This window comes from Tauraco erythrolophus, chromosome 4 (genome assembly GCF_009769465.1).
Source record: "Tauraco erythrolophus isolate bTauEry1 chromosome 4, bTauEry1.pri, whole genome shotgun sequence".
NCBI classification, from domain to species: Eukaryota; Metazoa; Chordata; class Aves; order Musophagiformes; family Musophagidae; genus Tauraco; species Tauraco erythrolophus.
The window spans coordinates 69,273,046-69,289,608 of record NC_141468.1 but is presented as its reverse complement, the minus strand read 5'-3'; the positions used below and the strand labels follow the sequence as shown (position 1 = coordinate 69,289,608).

General features: G+C 41.4%; 1 protein-coding gene across 1 annotated transcript in view; it reads left to right on the top strand.

Annotated features, from left to right (window-relative positions):
- Positions 1-16,563, top strand: part of BICD1 (BICD cargo adaptor 1) — a 179,987-nt gene that overhangs the window by 145,932 nt on the left and 17,492 nt on the right. The window contains exons 6-8 of the mRNA XM_086610395.1: positions 4,925-5,076; positions 11,683-12,000; positions 12,968-13,158. Of these exons, the coding sequence (XP_086466521.1) occupies positions 4,925-5,076; positions 11,683-12,000; positions 12,968-13,158 (661 nt within the window). The remainder of the gene's footprint in view (positions 1-4,924; positions 5,077-11,682; positions 12,001-12,967; positions 13,159-16,563) is intronic.

Below are 16,563 nucleotides of genomic sequence, written 5' to 3'. Positions count from 1 at the left end.
AGAAAGCAAAGCCGCCTATAAGGGGAAATTAATATCCTGAAGTTCTGATTGAAAAACGATTGGTTCTTCTCGTAGGTAAATGGTCTGATGGGGAGTTGAGTCAGCAAGACCTTCACATGTGTATTGGTAGTAACTATGGTGTCTCCAGCTCCCATAACCAAGATATCCATGAAAGTCTTTCAGAAAACATAGCTGGATAACCCCAGACACACAGTACCTGATGTAGAAACAAAGGCCCTGATGCTATAGAGAGAGTGCTGGGTGAAAAAAATCTCATAGCATGTATGATTTCTGCATTGAAACAACAGGCTACTGTTCTGCTTTCTTGTGTGAAAAAATAAAGTACTTTTTTTTTGTGCTCTACATTTCCATGTATGTTGCTCAGAGGTTGCATTTTTATGTGGAGCTACATTCTCTAATTTCTCTGACACAGTTCTGTAGTTAACCACAGTTTAAAATCAAATGCTTCAGAAAGAGCTGTTAAAGCCAGGTCCTGGGTGTCTGCTGCCTTCTGGCACCCACTGCTTGGAGATGTTGCCCCATCTTTCCTTTCAGAGCACCCTCTGAACACACCATTCACCCCTGGTCTTTAAAGTCCAGATTATCCCACAGAACTGGGTTCAGGCACAGCCTCACATATATGGCTCCATGGGCACAATTTTGGAGACTGGCTGAGATGGGGAACAAATATAAATAATTTAGACTAGAGCTAGCGCTGGAGGAAGAGTAACATGAAGCTATGGCTTCAGGTCATTTTGACCCTGTCACTCTTGGCACAGTATGGCAGTACAGCTGAGGTGACCAGACACATAGGTACCTCTGGAAGATGGAGTCCAAGTTTCACCTTCTCCCCTCAGCCCCACTCTCCTTCACACATTCTGACTTCAGGGTGCTTCAGGTGAGTTTTCTGCCTCTTCAGGCTCTCCAAACTGGCTCACAGTAACCGTAGAAGAAAACCACCAGGTGTGCAAAGGGTGGGTATGGGTAAAGGCCAGATATTTATCCTTTTGGTGACAGCTAGCCAATATAGGTAGACTTAGCTGCATTGTAAAATGGCATTCTTTGAGCTGAGGAGTCTGATGGCAATCAGCTTCAGTCAGCATCCAGGTCCTAAACTGATGAGCTGTAGGTATCCTGTGCATCCTCACTGTTTGGTGCCAACCAGCTCTTACAAGGACCTCTTAAACCTGATGCTAAAGCGATACGCTGCTGTTCTGCTGGCCCTGCCAGCCTGTCTGCAGGTTTCCAAAGGAAGCTTCCCCAGCTTGCTTCCCCCTTCTTTCTCTTGCCTCTTAAAAGCATATTTTTCTTAGTTTTATTTGCTTCTCTAGTAGAGCACTTGCACCCATTCATTTTCCACTTCAGAGACTTTCAGAAGGGCAACCCTTGACAGCCTGCAAAGGGGTACCCATGTTCAAAAGCTTGTCTAGTGTGTGGAGAGCCACCAGGCACTTCCAGTAGGTTTTGCAATTTATGCTTTGTCTTCTCTATGTTGTTTTATGGAAAACTCGAATAGAAAGAAAAAAAAAGGTTTGAAGATTTGACACAGTCCTTCCTCTGTTACCTTTATTGACCAAGTAAATTATATTTCTAAGTTATTTTTCATCCTGTAGTGTTACATGTCCTTTTAACTTACCCTGACATCCAGACTAAAACGTAGGGATCTGTCTGATCACTGTGCACTGTTTCCGTGATGTGTAAATTATTAGGCTTACATGGAATATGTAATCTCACTGCTGAAACAATTTAACAATTTTTTTTAAAAGTCTGGCATTAGGTGGCACATATCTTTAACTCATTTTTATTCCTAAACAAAGGAAAAATCTTTACATGAATTGTTTATTCAAAGATGAGGTATGATAGGTTAATGGACATGGGGCTGTATTTCTCTTACAAAGCAAAAACATCTGAATTCCTGCCTTAGGGGCAAAGCAGAACTTGGTTTGAGATATAGAATCTACCTCTTCTCTCATAAATCACTTCTGCCTCATTAGTGACCTGAAAATTCTTAAATAAATGTGATTTAATCATATCTGTTAAATAGGAATTTGTCCTCTGATGCACTGTTTCCTAGATTTCTGTTGTGATTTTAGGCTGATCCAGCAAATAAAACTCACACAGTCTCTCCTTCTCCAGTAAAGCAGAGAGGAGAAAAATATAATGAAGGGACTGAGGGTTGAGACAAGAACAGAGGGAGCACCCACCAACCATGGTCCCGGGCAAAACAGACTCGGCTTTCTTAAAAGCAAAACAATTTATTGATGGTTACTTAAAAGGACAAAGGGAAACAAAACCGGTTACTTGAGAGGATAAAAAGAAACAAAGCCAGATCTTAAAACTGACACCTTCCTTCCTTCCCCCCTTCCCCCCCCCCCTTTCCTTTTCCTCCCAGCTCTACCTCCTCCCCCCAGCTGCGCAGGGGGCAGGGACTGGGGGAGTGCAGGTCAGTTCATCCCATGCTGTTACTGCTGCTTCTTTCCTAAAGGAGGAGGAGTCCTTACACCCTTTTCACCTGCTCCAGTGGATCCCCTACTCACGAGGAAAAATCCAAAAACTTCTCCAGCGTGAGTCCAGCCCACTGGAAACAATCCTTCCCCACAGATTGCCCCAGTGTGGGCTTTACCACAGTCTCGGATACTTAGGGAGTTGTAGCCACTCGCTCCGGTGTGGGTCGTCACACAGACTCCAGATGCCTCTCTGCCTTGTCGTGTGTCCCAACGTGACCGTCCTCAGGCTCAGGCATCTTCTCTCTACGGGCTGCGAGTGGGTCCCTACTCCACCGAGGCCATCCTGGTTGCAGGGGGGCCGCCTGCCATCTCACCATCAGCCGCAGGGGAAACTCGGCTCCGGCACACCTCCTCCCGCTCCATCCTCACTGACCTGCTGTCGATGCGGCTGTTTCTCTCAGATCTCAGTCCTCTCCAGGTGAACTCAGCCCAGTGGGCACCCCAGGAGTGGGGTGCTCCCCGAGTTCCCCAGCTGGCTCCGCTGCTGCCATCCTCAGTGGGCGGCGCCAGCCCGATGCAGGCCAGGAGCCAGGGAGTGGGGGGCAGTGCCCTCCTCCCTTCTCTCCTCCTTCCTGGACAAAGCACCTTTTCCGGTTCCTTTGTCCCGACTTAAATAGGGCAATTCACAGAGGCGCTGATTGGCTCAACCCCGAGGGGGATGGCAGTCCGATCTGCTGGCCAGAACCAAGTCTAACCGGGTTCCAAAACCAGGGAGGTCACAGGGAGCAAAGCCCCTCTCCTGCCACCAGAACCCCCACCCCGCCCCATCAAACCATGACAATTTCCCTTCAGAAAAGTAGTTTTGTTAAACATAGTTAATCCTTCTCCATGTTAATTTGTGAATGTACATTTTTGCTTATGGCTGAAAACAGATAGAAAGCTGACAGTTTTTGCTTTATCCTGCCAAGGCGTAGGATGCTGTCTACCATCCTACATTATACCAAAGCATATGTCAGCAAGGTTGAGAAAAGCTGCGTTTATTTGAATATATCCCTAAATGGTTGATTTTTTAACACGTACTGCTGATGATTTCAAATGTGGCGTGGAAAAACCCATCTATTTAAAATGACAGGTCATTACTAGTGATTTTTAAAAATCTCTTCTCTCGATGTAAACTAGTGTAAAAATAGAGAAAACATTATTGGTGAGTGTACAATTGGGAAAAAAATGGAATTATTTTAACACTGCCATTTCTAACTGCTGTTTCCCCAGGCACAAATTAATAGAGTTGTATTTTCGTAGGAGGTGCTAATATGTCCTTTCGTTAAGAGACGTTGTTAGTGGGAAATATATTGAGTTTCAGAAAACTGAGTTTAAAATAAGTTTCCAGCTGTTTGGCCATTATCATCTTTTGTCATGTCCCTTTTCTGGTTGCTTTAAACTAATGTTCTTCTATGCTTTTCTCCCCTGGTGATGGCTCAAGAACGCCCAAGATCAACAGGGGAAATTGATTGCCTTTATGAAATGCAGCAACTTATTATGCACTAAATGAAGTGAAAAAACAACCATAACCCCTTCTGAATAGATGTGAAAGGAAACATTTTTTCTTCATCTCATTCAATGGCAATAATTTTAAATGTCTCATAGCAACAGTAGGTATAAAGCCTCTATGAACCTACGTATTTTGAGTAACTTCAAAATGATATGAGACTGCATAGGTAAAACAGAAGGTTCAGCTCTTGCAAAAAAACCCACAAATGTAACTATTAAAAGCAGCAGGGCAATAAATTAAGAAATTTAATGGATGAAATTAAAAACAAAGAAAGGAGGGAGCAGAAAAAATTAAGGAATAGGATGACTACAAAGCCTTGCTTTCCTGTTAAGTGAAAATTGTAATTTACACTTTTCTAATTCTTTTTTTGTAGTGCTTAAAACTGCCAGAGTAATGCTGGTTTGCACAACAGTGGGCATTTCCAGTGTTCAGACATTAAAGCAAGCTGTCAGGTCCTGGCAGTCACCTCGCCCAAGGAAAGTCTCAGCTGGCAGAGGAAGCCTGAGGCAAAACGTGTCAGTTCCCGCCACATCTACATAGGCTGAGTCTCACATGCTGTGCATTCCGTTTGCAACGTGGTCAGGGGACACACCTAGTTGTTTATTGCATATGAAAAGACAAGGTAGCAGCTCCTTAAGCTGTAGTAACTTACTCACTTGCCTAAGTCCTCAACATACAGCTGCACAGTTTTGTAGAGACGGTTAAGGTGTCGAGTTGTTGCTGGTGCATTGAAATTGGCTTTGTCCTTCCATCTGCTTTCTCCTTTTCCTGGTTTCAGAGCACAACTTAAAAGAGGACGTTAAAGGGTACAGTGCAATAAAGCTCAGGTCTAACTTCTTTTACCATGAAGTAAAAATCAAACATGGCATCTTAGCTGTTATCAGATATCTGTTTCGTAAGCATATATCCTTGTTTGTGTTTTCAGACAGCTGAAGTGGCATTAGCCAATTTGAAGAATAAATATGAAAATGAAAAAGCAATGGTGACTGAAACCATGACCAAACTACGGAATGAATTAAAGGCTTTGAAGGAAGATGCAGCAACCTTCTCATCCTTGAGAGCAATGTTTGCAACCAGGTAAGGGAAATGGTTTCACCGTCTGTCCCAGCTCTGTAAAAGTAAACATATGTGTGCTGAGTGAGCACAGGCTTAGCTCTGTATGTTGGGTGCTTAGGAGGAGAGACAGAAATTATTTTCTGCAAGGTCAGAGATTTTCTGGATGAAGGTGAATGAGTCTTAGAGTATACACTGTGCAAAACATGCAAACTTTCAAGGGCTGCTGAGTGTCTTGGAAAATAAAGCTGGAGAATAGCAATGTCAATACAACCTTGAGTGAAGTGTTATAAATGCCAATATCAACCTCCAGTATATTTGCATTTATAGAGCTTTTTAAAGTGGAAATCAAACAGTAGATTTATGTGGCTGATTCTTATGTTCAGAAGTACACAGTGATACTGCTATTGTATGGTTAATTATGATCTTCAGAATCCCATGTTTTCATTATCATGAGATTTATTACTTTCCACTAGTAAAATCTATTTCATCAACTAGCCAATGCTATAATCCAGCACTAATAATTTTGAGGCTACTGCAATTTCCCACTCCAGCGTGAATTCTTACTTTATCCCCCTGTGATATTCAGTTTATTCTGCTCTCCTTCACAGAGTAAAAGTTTCACTTACCTTCTGTAACAAGGTTCCTCCTGGCTGGACAGTAATTAATCATCTCTCATCTTTCCTTCTCCCACAGCTTCTTCAGAAGAGCTTTTGGGTTTAGCTTTTTAAAAGGTTACCTAAAAACATTTTTTTTTAAAGTCCAATGCTTTCATCAATAAATTCTTAACTCCCAAATAAGCAAGGAAATTAGTATCCTCAAGAAATTATTCTATTATATCAAGGCTTTTTCCCCCTCCCTTACGGTCAAAGACAATGCAAATTTCTTGCTTGTGCTTTAGTCTATAAGCAGTAAGATATCTTCATATCTCTCCAGTGCTCCCTGCAGTACACAGGTGACATCTCACCTCTTCCAACCTTCTAAGGTCCTTTGTTGCTCAGTGACAGTGGCAGCAGCAGCTGGGAGAGGTGAGAAGGGACATTTACATGCCATGGCATTGGTACTGTGTACAAATTCATCATAGGTTCATCGTCAGAAGAGTACGTGTAGTGCCATAATGGAAATGAAGAACCAACTCTGCAGGTGGTGTGAACCAAGGTAGCTCCATTGATTTCACTGGCATCCTAAAGATTTTCTTCAAGAAAGCAAAGTTGTGTGTATGAGAAATGCATGTGTCGATCTTTATTTGCAAGCTCGTTAATCGCGAAGATACCTGAATGTCATAACTCTTAAGACTACCTGGAAGGCTACTAACTCCAGAGGAGAGGAGTGGCATCATGTGCATAAAGCAAACAAGGGTCTTGCATGGAGCATAAATCATCAACCTGTGAGGTGAAACAAGTTTGCAAAGATGTAGAAGTTGTTACTTAAAGGGAATGTTAGGTTGTTGGTGTACTGAATACTCTTTACCTAGTTTCGGCATTCTGAGTGCACACTTCTGCTGGGTTTAAGGCAAATCCTAAAGCTGGTGGGAGACAGCAGCACCTTTTCTATGAGAATCAGGCTTAAAAGATGCCATTCATCTAGATGTGTTTTCTGGATGTCTTGTATGTAAGATGCAATGAAACTTCTGTTTCTCATCTGTGAACTATAAAGGGAATCCGGGTGACTGGCCGAGTTACAGATTTCCACTTCGTAAATGTCTAATGTTAATAGAGATAAACCCCACCTAAAGCATCTACTGCTGCTGGTAGACTCCATGCAGTACTGATTAAACATTCATTGCATGGCCTGTAGAACGGATCTCTGCCCTTGAGATCATAAGTTTTGCCCAGTATTTTCCAAGCACAGTTATAAAAAATCATTAACTGCAGGGTCTTGCACATCAGTGTGCTCCTATAGATTTTTCTGTTGTAAAATGTTCCTTTTCCTTCCCTACTCTGGAATCTAATGGCCTTTATAATTAAATCAATCTTCATAAACGTTCAAATCATTGACTCATTCTGAATATTCCATTTGGAATAGCATTTGTTTAAGCGACAGAGAGCTGATATGCTATAGATGTCTGTTTCAGAAGAGAAATCTGTTTGACAATACAAGACTGTAAGATTCTCCATGCGGTAACGTTTGATGCAATAGCAACCTTCAGCATAAAAAAAGCAATTATTTAATCTTCTGTTGAATAAAACAGAGGTTTCCATGGTAATCCTGCATTGCATGGAACTTGCTCCTGAATTTGTGCTTTGGGAGAACGTCTCTCTGATAGTAGTTATATTATAGATCTGAAAATGATTTCATATACTGTTTGATAGAGGAACGTTTTTTTCTCTTTCATAAACCATCGCTTTCTGTTCATTTGGTTCCCAAATGGATGTTCATTCTGGTGCTGAACTATATGGTTTCTTCCTCCAGTGCGCTGGATAAAGGTTGTACCGTGTTATAAGGAGAGCAACAGCATACCCATTTCTGGTCTGAACAGCAGCAGCGACACTTCTCTCCAAAGCTCCCCTATGCAGAAAGCAGGAGCCTCCTCGTTTTCCTGTGATTTCCCCTGACACTTGTGCATCCTTCCGTTCTTTAAGTTCTTTCTTCAATTCTTCTCTTCTCCCCCTCAAAAGCCCTCTGTCCAGCTTGTACCTCTACTTTTGCTCTTTTTCTTTCTGGGATTGTTTGTTTCCCAATCTAAAATCTCTGTGGCTCTGATCTCTACCATTTCCTCTTTCCCTCTTCAATAGCCTTGATGCCCTTCTGAATTTACTTCAGACTTGTCAAGAATATGTCCTCAATACAGTTCAAGCTCCCTTTTCCCTCAGAAAAAGAAAGCAAAAGCATGTAAAACCTTCTTTTCTGTATGATGCATGGGGTTGTCAAAGCAAAGTTGAGGTTCCTGTTTGATGCCAGGGCCATGTGCTGCCCTGCACATGTGCAGCTCCTGTCTTTAGCCTGCTTATTTTGTCCTGGGCCGCTTCTGGTCATCCAAGACTAGAAAAAATGGTGTAAGCCTTTCCTGCTCTTCCTGTCATTTCCCCTCACTCCAACTTCAAGTTGTTGACCCAGGTGTGAGCTGTGGGAGCGTGAAGCAGTGAGATGGGTGGCCAGCACTCATCCTGAAGGCAAATGAAAAATAAATTCTTTAAAAATTTAGTTTTCCCATCTAGAGTAGGGATTGCTTTGGGAGAGGTCTAGTGCTGAAGGAGAGAAGGAACTACTTTTAAAGCAGAACTCTAAAGGGATTCAGGAAGCTAATTTTACTAAGTCCCTACAAATGCTTGCTTTCCTAGCCTAAATAGATATACTCAGATACTCTAAAGGAGAGAGTGAGAAATATTACTCATGATATTGCCACAGTCCTGACACTGCATACGCTGATTTTTATTCTCCATCCATCTAACCATTTTCTTATTATCAATATTTAAAGAAAAAAGTATGCTGAAGAGATGGACTAGGAAGTTCAGAGAGATCCTGGAGCTATCCTAGATGAGAAAACATTTATTAGCAGAAGAGAGTTATGCTTATATGGCTAGAGAAGGGATCTGTCACTGTCAGTGTCCCTGGGTTTTAGCTCAAGCTCTGCTATGATTTATGTTACCTAAATTACACATAATCCTGACTTGATATTTGGTTTGCATTCCTAGACGAGACAGATAGATGGAACTACAAATCCCTTAAACTCTTATGTAAGCTTCTTGGATCAGTTCATAAAAAATAAGTGGGCTTATGTGTCTGTCTGCTTCATTTCTGAGACAGGAGAAATGAGAAATGGGTGAAATCTTGACTTTTGCTCTGGTGATAAGTAGACCAGCAGACAGCAAGATAACAGTACTGTTTATTTAATAGTCACTTGCAGCTTATACCCATCCTGGGGCAAGGGAGAAATTGGGAAGGAGCTCTGACTCAGGAGGACATAACATAACTTGTGTTATTCACTACTATTTAAGTACTTCTAAAAGACCTGTTCAGAGCCCTGGCGTGTCCCGGAGCCCTGTTTGATCCACAGAGGTCTGTGCCACACTAGAAGTTATCTCTTAGGAGCTCTTAACCTTTTTCTTCCTTGTTATGCTGTGAGAGACTTCATGAGCTTTTGTAAAACATGTAGGCAAAAGGCAATTTGGGTGTATGTAATACTTTTTTCTTTTTAATTGGAAACACTTCTCTTTTTATCCCACACTTGCACGTAGCTGGGAATATTGCAGAGAAAGGAAATACCATGGCTGCAGGCAGTAGCTACCTCTCACTACATGGAATAACCTTCACTGATGCAGACTTCAAGGAGATCTGAGGCTGTTAATTCAGCAGTTTCTAAAGTTAATTATGGCCTTTGCTTGACTGATTTAGGTTTAACCTTTCTGAACATTGTATCTCAAAAAAACATGTATGCTTGAGCAACAAAACACAGGGACAATAGACCATGTGTTTGTGAAAAATAGTAGGAAACTTTGAGTCATGGTAGAGGTCGGATGACTGGAACCACCCAAAGACAGCAGTGAACTGCCAAGAATGTGGGGTTGCTGTTATGGGAAGACTTGTAGGAAGGACAGATAATTAATCAGAACAGTTGGAAAATGTTGTATTAACGAGGTTCTTTTTGTCTCAAGTACAAGGCCAGCTAATAGCATCTAAGGTTTCTAGGGCCACCTTATAGCTCACAGCAGGTAATGAAAAACAGGTTTGCCTAAGTCTACTTTAGTAATATCCACATACATGGAGCTTGTGTTTCTTAACTGTTCAGTTACGCTGTTTTACAAAGCAGATGCCTAAATATCAAGAACACATCCTAAGGCCTGAGGAAAACCAATCTTTCGAAAACCAAAATTGGCTTATTAGCATACTAAAGCAAAGCAGTTTGTTCCTCTAGCGGCACTGTGCTACAGGTGTTACTTTTGAAAATTTTCAACAGAAAACATATTTGGGAAAAAAAAGATGTCTACTAGACAAAGAGGAAAGCTGGAGAGAAAAAGACGTGGATACGGGATCCATCTGGTTACAAGAATGAGTCTTTAAGACTCTGATAACAGAGACATTATACTAATTCCTATTCTCAATTAATTTAATCTCCAGAATGCTGATTTCATGCTGACTCTATCAAAGAAACTGGCTAAAGCATCCATAGACATCTCATGGCTTGGAGCAGAAATAGGTGTGCAAGTTGGCTTTAAGCCAACCAATGTTTCAGAAATATCTCTCTTCCTCAAGGCTTGAATAGAGACAGTCATGCTTATTATGGTCTTTGTAGAAGAAAGATAATACTGAAACTGTAGATGAAACTATAGCTGACTTAATAATTTTGCTTCCAGTGCCTGAATTATTCAAAAGGAGAGTGCAGTATCTGTGTGAGTGTTTGTGTGTGAGGAGTAACTATCAATTTTCGAGTATACTTTGTTTCTGTTTCCCAAGGAAGAGATTGAAGTTTCACAGAAATTAGTTTCATCCCTCAGTTTGCAATAATTCAGAAGTTTATTGCATTGCACATTTTGAGAAGGAAAACTGAAACTATTTTCTATGCTTGTTTTCTGAGAATGATATTGATAAATCCTCATCCATTACACTATTGTAATGACACCGTAAAGCTATTGAGATTTATTCAGATCATATGGGGAGGAGATTTGATGAAAGCTGTGTCATTTAACATGAAAAATTGTGGGACGTTGCCACAAATGTCTGATGGTCAGACAGTACTGCTATCTGTGAATTGTTTTGCTACTGGTATACATTTATCACTCTTGGTTCTTACTGATTAGATGTTGTGTTGTTAACAAACTGAAGCTGTTTCACTTCAAAAAGTGACCAAGTGACTAAGACCATCCTGAAATGCCTTGCTCTTCCTACTAACTTTAGGAATCATTGTTTAAAGCAGAACTACATTGAATTCAGTCTTAAATGCTAAAAAAATCATGAGAAAGGTGATTTTATTTTAAAATCTGCCTTAGACATACAAAGCAAATGTAAAAGACACAGTTTTTCATGCAGATAAAAGAGGCTGAGGTTTAAAAAGGAGTAGGTGACCATGGCAACGGATACCTGAGCACACCTCCAAGAGACTCGACAATAATGTGAAATAACTTCCAGGTATAAGGATTCCTGAATAGTACCTCTTCAATCAGTTAGCAATGGTAACAACTGAGGGCTTCTCATTTCACAAAATCTGATGTGTCAAGTGTTCAAAGTATTTGGCGGTCTTTTTTTTTTTCATAATTTTTTCTAATATTTTGCTTAAGTAGATATTACTGTCTATGAAAAACAGTATTATGTAATTAGTAGACATTCTTATCCCTGGTGAGTTACCAGCTGAACCAGCCCCCAAAATTGTTATTTGTGGTCTAACCTGGAGATAATCTCAAACCTTCCCTCCAATTGCAAGTTATCTGCATTAGAAGCACACCACGTTGTCATAGACTACTCTGATATTCTAGATACAGGTTCTCCTGCTGGACGGGAAGTGTTGGCATTCAGATCCAAGTCCAAACTTTTCAAAGTGGGAATGAAAGAATTCAGGCTGTCTGCTGCCAGGATTAGGTTCGGCAAAAGCTTGGATGTGAACCTGTCCCTGCAATTGTGGCCCGGGAATGCGGTCACCAGCAGGGTCGGGTCTTGGACTCGTTCCCCAGATTTCTGCCTTGTTTGTTTTCCCAGGTGTGATGAGTATGTCACGCAGCTGGATGAGATGCAGAGGCAGCTAGCAGCTGCGGAGGATGAGAAGAAGACCCTAAACTCTCTGTTGCGCATGGCTATCCAGCAAAAACTTGCCCTTACCCAGCGACTGGAGGATTTAGAGTTCGACCACGAGCAGTCCCGACGCAGCAAAGGCAAGCTTGGAAAGAGCAAGATCGGCAGCCCTAAAGTAAGTGAGGAGGCATCAGCCACCGTGCCAAGCATAGACACTTTCCTCCTGCATAGTCAGGGCCCACAGCAACCAAACTTACTGGTCAGCAGTGGCACTCAGAGGAAAAGGTATGCATGCAAGTGATCTTTACAGTACAGTGCAGTGGCTAGACTTTCATTAAAGTCGTTCACTGAATTGTAAACATTATAATCCTTTTTTATTTTTTTTTCGTGCTTTGATGGGGAAGAAGGAGGTGGGGAGGGTATCAGTACGAAATTCAAAGCCTGGCAACATGTGGTTCTGATCCACCTACTCGCTATGTTATTTCCTCCTCCTTAATGCAGTGGTTTGAACTATATTCTGTCAGCGTCTCAGTGTATCTTGTATGTCTTCAATATTAGTGTGAATGTATTTTCTTTAACAAGTTTTCCTTAAGTTTTCCTTAAAGTTTTCCATAACGAGCATCTGAAATAAAAAAAAAAAGGATTGTGCTCTATGAGCATTTCAGTGCTTAACACAAAAGAAACTGCATCTCTTTGTTAAGATCTGGTACTCACTTGTTCTTCGTCAGTGCGAAAAAAATGTGGATGTGTTCACTCAGATCAATTTTTCTACATGGGAGCAAGCAACCTTTGAAGGGGGATGGCTGCCCTTCATAACCTAATGCAAATATTTTTCTATTCAAGCAGTGAGTTCTCGTCTTGTGACTGCCCTGCCAAAGCTCTATAGGTGTGGGGATCTCCACAGTTCTGAAGATGAAAAGGACTCTCTGTTAGAGAAATCCTATATTATAATTCCCTTTTCTTGTATGCCCTAGTCCCAATCCAAAACCAAGAGAACATTCAGGGAGCCTTGTACATGTGGACTCCAGGATGCTGAGATATAACTCAACCTCATCTCCTCCTGCCCTAATATGAACCAGGATTTCCAATGCAGGCAAGGTGCCCTGCTGTGGAAATGATGCGGGGTGGCAACACTAGTTGGTTTTTACCTGTTAAGCAAATTAACATGATGTTGTCATTCATGAGGCTTTGAAAGGTAATTAAAGTAAAACTCTTTTGTTTCCATATGTATTTTTCTTGGATCTCCTGCAAGACTATTCTCACCTTCCCTTTGTGATCAGAGCCATCCCAGGACTTCAGGGACCTACCTCCAGAAATTATTAAGAGCCCCCCCTCATCCCGGCTCCACAGAATCATATCTTCTGAGGGGCCCCCCTTCCATGAGTGAATTCATCCATGGGCACCGTCTCAGCAAGGAAAAAAGGTTAACCGTGGCCACACCAGGTAAACATTTTTTCCTTGGGTGCATGTGGTGCTGAGTGGTTAGCAGAGCAGGGGACTCTCACAGCACTGCAGATGCAATCTAATTTGGGCATCTTCTTGAGACCTGAGAAGCAAAATGCCTCCTCCTGTGTCAGGAGGTGACATTCTGCCGGCAGCGGCCCAAACTGGTTCCAGATGCAGTGGGGAATGTCCTGCTGTGGTATAGGTGGATGCAGTCCCGCTAGCATCCACAGAGGCTGCACCCCTGTGCCTGGGTGATGCTTAGTCTGGTGGTTGTGTTGGTAGTCCCCATGGAAGACACGAACCCAACGGGACAGAGGATTCAGATGTGTGAGGACCAGCAAGGGAGTGACTGGCAGTGTGCAGGTGCCTACGCAGCTTCCGTCTTCTGCTCACCCTGGAGCATTCAATCAGGTTTTGCTAAAGGGTAATGTTAAAGTCACAGAAGGTTTAGTTTATATAAATTGAGTCACAAAGTTTATCTTTGCAGGAAATTTTTGCTCTTAATTTCCTGAAAAATGTAGTATCTGCTTCAAACAAGGCAGAGAAAGGAAATGCAAACTGAGGTGCCATTTCAAAGGTTATGACATCTTTCTTCTCCTGGCAGACGAGAGATTAATTACTTTTCTTCTGCGCCTGAGCAGAACCTTTAGCCTTTAAATGTGCACACTCTTGTCTGGTGGTAAATTTTTTCACTCTTTGTTTTGAAATTTGTTACACACAGAAAGCATAATTAGAAAATATAAAAGCTAAAACCCACAAAGTGGTTTCTACTCAAGTAAATGTTTATTCTGGAAAGCTGAGCAATACCCTATAGTACATTATATCTCTCACTCAGTGTCAGCAATATCACAGCTGCCTTCGAGTAGCAGCATGCAAGTAACCCACTCAGAGGACAAGTGTAAAACTGCAGAGAGTCTAAACAAGACATTTTCCCAAGGAGAGTTGCAGTAAATAAATCAGAGCTGGCTCCTGGGGAGAAAAAGGCAGGGAGGGGAAAGAAGCAAAGATTTTAAAATATATAAAATAAGTGGTATCAATCTTTCAGTAATTCCTTATTATTCTGTTGGCAATGAAAGACCTCATACTCATTTTCTACCCCACAGAAAGGCATCTGTTTCCTAAACACTGGCAGTATCTCTTGTATTCTGTCTTCTTCATCCTACAACATCCTTATTGGATGATTATCTTTCTGATGGACACCTACATCTCTTTAAAGAACTAGATTTTGCATTTTCTGTATAGCCAAACTCCCTGGTTTGCAAATGTGAGGATCTAGGCCCCAAAATGGCAATCTTCTAACATACAATTCATAAGACTCTTCTAATTGTGATTGTACTTCCCATGTACAATTTACAAGAGTGCCAGGCCAAGCAGAACTAGGTTTTAATCCAAGGACTGTATGACCTTTGTGAGAAGAACCCTGACTGTATATTGTAAGTGCAGTTTAGTGGTTGGAAGAAGTAACGATTTAAAAAAGAACTGTGCTCAACAGATAGGTAAACACAATTTACTCTATTGCCAAATTGTTAGTAAAATGGTAAAATATGTGATCTTTGAATTTAAGACTTTGAATCCTGACTGTCTTTGTGTATTACTTCTTTTTTTTTCCCCCACTATTTTCATGGACCAGTATCTGGTATCACATGGAGCATCACAGATGCGTGGACCACAGATTGAGAGGCACTGACACAGTCTCTAACTTTTTCCAGTAAGAGAGGCAAAGTAGGAAAGTAGATTTGTCCAGAAAATTATATTTGTCTGGAATCTTACCTGGCACTTTAGGTACATCTCTGCATATTCAGAGTATAAGGGTCTTGAGACAGCATTACTGATTTATGTTACAATTCTTGTTATGAATCGACATCTATCCCAGCTTTCTGAATGCATTTGTCAGAATTTTATGCCATCACATGGCCTTAGTCTCAGCCGGCAAAACTGACAGTTTCAAACCAGAGATCTTTCTGAGCACTCAGATTCCAGTATTAGCAGGATCCATGTTAGAATCAGGTTGAGGCTTAGGTAGGGAATTTTTCAACATTGTTCTTACCAGTTTCTGGAAGATTTCTCACTGTTGTTAACAGATCAAAGGAACGATGCACCAAGTAGAAGTTTTTTGCTATCCGTCTAATTATATTTCCTGAGAGTAAAGAACAGTGAAGGATGTTATTCTGCTGCTTTTATAGGAAATGTTTAAAAGCCTTGTGTCAGAAAGAGTTTTTTTTTTCTCAGAGGATTTGTGCAGTCAAGCAAGCCAGCAAGAAATGTAGCAACCCACACCTGCTTCTTCATCAGAGAGGTTACAAAAAACCCAGCATCCAAACTCAAAACACTGTGAAACAGAGTGTAGCTTGGCATGAGGCTGCGTCCTCAGGAGTGGACTAAGAATGATTCAAGCCTAAATTAAATAGAATCAGGTTTTGGATTTATTTTTCTCTTTTAAATTTTTGAACTATTTCCTTCACATGAATATTTCACCATATGATGTGTGGACTTCCCTCTCTTTTCGTTAGCTTCCAGTGTTGTGGTAACTATGGCTGGGAATGCATTTGATGGAGACAAAGAGCCAAAACAACTGAAGTTGGTATAGGGAGAAACTGGTCAGGCTCCCCTGCGCATGCTCCCTATGCAGTAGGCACTTTCTTCTGGGCTTGGTGTTTGGCAGAAGAGGCTGCCTTCACCATGCTCTGGCCCCAGCTCTGACTGCTGTTGGCTCCCTAGTAGGGGAAAACTGGGACTACTTTTTGCTGCCTTCTTCAGAGGAAGACCCTGGCATGAAGACTCACTAGTGAAGACCAGCTGAATTAAAGACATCTCAAGAAAGAGATTGCCATTTCTTACTTGGTTTCCATTTGACTGCCTTCAACTTTAAATCAGTGTGCATGTCCCTCTGACATCAGGCTGTGGCAGTATTAGTTTATCTGGGCTTTCTAATTGAAGTAATAGCTCCTAACCCCTGTGGCTTAAAATACCACTTACTCCATTTCCAAAGTATCATGTTTCATTTCCCCTAGGGAGTAGTAGTATACATTTAGCTTTGCTGTGTGTTTCTTCTTTTCTTCTATTATTTTCTATTATTTTTACACTTTAAAGTCTTTATTCTTCTGATAGACAGAACCAACCGGTACCTGCCCAATGCAATTCCAGACCATTTTTGCATGTGGCTGTTTTCATAACTGTGTGAAGTTGGGGCATATAGAAAGCCTAAGGCTGGATTTTACAGTGTGTAAGGCTGTATTAGAAATCACTGTTCCTTTGCAGTTGCATTCAAACTCCTTGAATATAAAGTCACTAGATGCCTCTTAATATCCTACAGCCCCAAATATGAAATATGCTTCTCTTGACTTCTTCAAGGAAAGAAAAATATAGAAAAACTCTGCTGTAGGTGCCCTGATACCACTTTTT